The 3,533-nt window shown below is 39.8% G+C and overlaps 1 protein-coding gene across 1 annotated transcript; it reads left to right on the forward strand.

The window, feature by feature from the left end:
* Positions 1–244: 244 nt before the first annotated feature.
* Positions 245–1,615, forward strand: LOC101638357 (hemoglobin subunit beta). Its single transcript, XM_004717462.2, has 3 exons — positions 245–397; positions 527–749; positions 1,359–1,615. The coding sequence occupies exons 1-3, from the start codon at positions 306–308 to the stop codon at positions 1,485–1,487; spliced, it is 444 nt and encodes a 147-aa protein (XP_004717519.1). The 5' UTR covers positions 245–305; the 3' UTR covers positions 1,488–1,615.
* The last annotated feature ends 1,918 nt before the right edge of the window (positions 1,616–3,533 follow it).

Here is a 3,533-nt window from a genome sequence, read left to right on the forward strand (position 1 = left end):
CAAGAAGCTATAATTCTTAAGACAAACTAGCAAACAAACTAAGAGAAATGCTTGAAAGAAATGGCAACAGGAGACAAGCAGAAAGATAGTGAGGGTTCAAATGAACTCTGATGACAGTGTAAGCTTGCCAGAATGCCAATGACAAGTCTGTCTATCTGGTCCTCACCCGTAGTACCACACCCAAGCCTTGGCCAATCCGCTCACAGGAAAACGAAGGACTGGATATAAAGGAAGAGCAGTTCAGTGGCTGAGTACACTTGCTTGTGATTCCGACTAACTCACTAACAACTACACAAACAGACACCATGGTGCATATGACTGATGCTGAGAAGAAACTTGTCACCACTATGTGGGGCAAGTTAGACGTGGATGCTGCTGGTGCTGAGACCCTGGGCAGGTGAGTGTTTAGATTGTAAGGTAGGCTTTAGGAATGTTGATTGGGGGTGCCCATGGGGAGACAGAACAATTCCCAGGTTTCTGATAGGTGCTAACTCCCTCTGTCCCCTATGTTGCTTTCACCCTCCAGGGTTCTGGTTGTCTACCCATGGACCCAGAGGTTCTTTGGCCACTTTGGGGACCTGTCCTCTGCTTGTGCTGTCATGGACAATCCTAAGGTGCAGGCTCATGGCAAGAAGGTGCTGCACTCTCTCGGTGATGGCCTGAAGCACCTGGACGACCTCAAGCATTTCTATGCTGCCCTGAGTGAGCTGCACTGTGACAAGCTGCACGTGGATCCTGAGAACTTCAGGGTGAGTCTATAGGAGTCAAAGCTTTCCTCCTTGTCCGGTTAGATCAAGCTTCTTTCATGAAGTGGGGAGGGTCCCATCAAATTGGGAAAGAGGTGTCCTGGTGTCCCTCTGCTGCCTCTGCCAGACCCCTTCTGCGCTTTATCCCTCGGGACTCACAACCCTGTTTCCACCTTTTTTCCTATGTTTCCTCTATCCTTATTTTTCAAATTCAACTCTTTATTTTGAACTTTAAAAAAAATTTACTAGCTATTTTCTGTAAATCTACTGGTTATGTGTTTCTTTAGCTTGTTTTCCATATGCTTTCTTTAATTTTTTTTCTCTCAAGTCTAGGAAGATAAGGCAGATCAATTTTTAAACTTTACATATCTTTAAAAATAACGGTGCTATCTTAAGGTCCAGTATAAGATTGGTAGGGAGAAATACGTCTGTACATAAATTCATGCTGATATGGGAGTATTAGCACTAGTCGTAGTAACTAGAATTCAGTGTTTGTACGGTGCATATTTTGCATGTAAAATCATAAGCACAATTGGAGATAAGTGTAATATATTTCTCTTCCAAGCGAAGACACTATTTCATCCAGTGTGTTTTTTGAATCTTTCCCCTCAGCTCCTGGGCAACGTGCTGGTGTGTGTGATGTCCCGCCACCTTGGCGCTGAGTTCACCCCGCAGGTGCAGGCTGCCTATCAGAAGGTGGTGGCCGGTGTGGCTAACGCTCTGGCTCACAAGTACCACTGAGATGATGAATTTTTCACACTTCTATTAATTGGAAGCCTCTGCTTCCCCATATACTATCTTTGAATTTGGGGAACTAATTCCCCTTATCAAGGGCATAACTTCTGCTTAATAAACAGCTTTCAACACAACTTTCTGATTTTTTTTCATTTATTTTAGCTCTCATTCACTGTTGCATATAAGAAGGTCCTAAGGCTCTTTGGATAGAGAACCCCAGTGTCTCTTAAGAATGATTCCAGGGACATTGCTCTACGAAGGTGTCTGTGCGTAACTGTTAACTGGGTGTGGTTTGGGGAGGTTTGGCAAATAGAGATGATACTGGCAGTGTAGGCATTCCCTCAACCTTCAACTTAAGAAATAACTGCTACCTAAGTGTCAGACACATTTCCACCACTGGCTCACACAATAATGGGCTTGACTAGAGGAGTCATGATTATACAACATACTGTTTAAATTTTTTCTTGCTTCACTTGCTTGTGCGTGTTAGCCCACAGTCTATAACCTATCAAGTAGTCTAAGAAAGCACCCTTCTCCTCTTGCTGTCCCTACAGCACATCCAAAAGCATTCCTTGATCCTCTTATTTTCTCATTTCAGGGGAAGTTCAATGCTCCCATAATATTTGTGAATTTCTTGATTCCCTTTTCAATAAACTTTTCAAGACTAAGAAAAATTTTCCACATCCTTTTTTGATACCATTTTTAACAATTTTTGTTTGTTTTGAATTTTAGTAAAAGCATTTTATTTTATGATGACTGTTAAGGTTTGTTCATATGTGTCTGTGTGCATGCATTCACAAGCACATGAGGGTAAGATAAAGATGCAAAAATAAAATTGTGGATCAAGTTTCTTAAGCATTATAAAATAATTCAATTTAATGTTGAGAAATTTCAACATAATAAATTAATGTCTTACATGTTTATAAAGGGTACCTATACTGAAATTAAGTCTCTGCTTCTTAATATTCAAGTTTAACATTATGGAAGATTGTCCTTTTATGCTATATAAATCAATACTATGGTTTACTTAGTAAGTTAAATAAAAGATCTTTCAAGAGAAAAACTGTACCCCAGTAGAGAAAATATTAATGCAGAGGCTACAGCCTATAATATCATCGGTTGTGATTTGCTCATCATTTTTGAATATGTACTTTAGTTAAGTTATGAGGAAGTACACAAAAATAACCAGGATTTTCTTTTCAAAGGTATGCATTTAAATTCTTTTATGTGAGTGCAGGCCTCATCACGGCACACTAAATTCTTTTACAAAACAATCTTATTACCTTCTAAGTACTCTCCATCACACTTACACATGTGTACATACTTTAATGTACACATTAATACATACTTTCATGTCCCTCTTCATTTTTTGTTTTTCCCATAGTGCTATCCTTGTAAGGTGTATTCAACATCACAACAGTTTTAGCGGCATTTTTCCTGAGCAGGAAACAAAATTTCACAGCCACATGCTGTTCATTTAAATCAATGATAGCAATAAACTAAGTTTGAACAAAAATGCTTTTATGAAAAAGTTCACTGTGATCAGAGAGAATCTTCCTAGGTGATGCCACAGGATGCACTAACTCAAAGGGAGTTGCTGGCTGCTCACTAGAGGGACAAATGCACATTACAAAAGCTCTGCTCCACCCAGGGCAATCAGTTTTTTGCAGGGCACCCCTTGTTTATTCCTCAATGTGTTGCAGCATACATGAGACAAAGTCATCAAAACTTCTTGGGCATAACCAAACAAAAACTCAGGGGTTATGAGTGGCTTTCTTGTTTCAAAATAGGTGAAATGTCTATTGATGACAAACCTCATTTTGGACATCCATCAACTTCCTGAACAGACAAAAAATTCTATTCATAGTGCATTTGAATTTCATTCCTCCAGGTAAGACTATTAATCAAGCTTTCTATTTTGAGGTACTGAAAAGATAGAATAACAGTGTGTGACAAAAAAGGCCTGGTTTGTGGGAGATGGGGGACTGGTTTTGCCGCCATAACAATGCACCTGATCACACAGCCATCTCAGCGTGCCAGTTTTGGGCAAAA

This window comes from Echinops telfairi, unplaced genomic scaffold (assembly GCF_000313985.2).
Source record: "Echinops telfairi isolate 266 unplaced genomic scaffold, ASM31398v2 ScPeMD7_41;HRSCAF=154, whole genome shotgun sequence".
In the NCBI taxonomy this organism is placed as follows: Eukaryota; Metazoa; Chordata; class Mammalia; order Afrosoricida; family Tenrecidae; genus Echinops; species Echinops telfairi.

What these genes read in the sequence shown, in the direction of transcription:
- LOC101638357 (XM_004717462.2), top strand. Translation starts at nt 306, where the DNA reads ATGGTGCATATGACTGATGCTGAGAAGAAACTTGTCACCACTATGTGG. An exon ending in GGTGCTGAGACCCTGGGCAG is followed by an intron (nt 398 to 526) that starts GTGAGTGTTTAG and finishes TTCACCCTCCAG; the next exon opens with GGTTCTGGTTGTCTACCCAT. An exon ending in TGGATCCTGAGAACTTCAGG is followed by an intron (nt 750 to 1,358) that starts GTGAGTCTATAG and finishes CTTTCCCCTCAG; the next exon opens with CTCCTGGGCAACGTGCTGGT.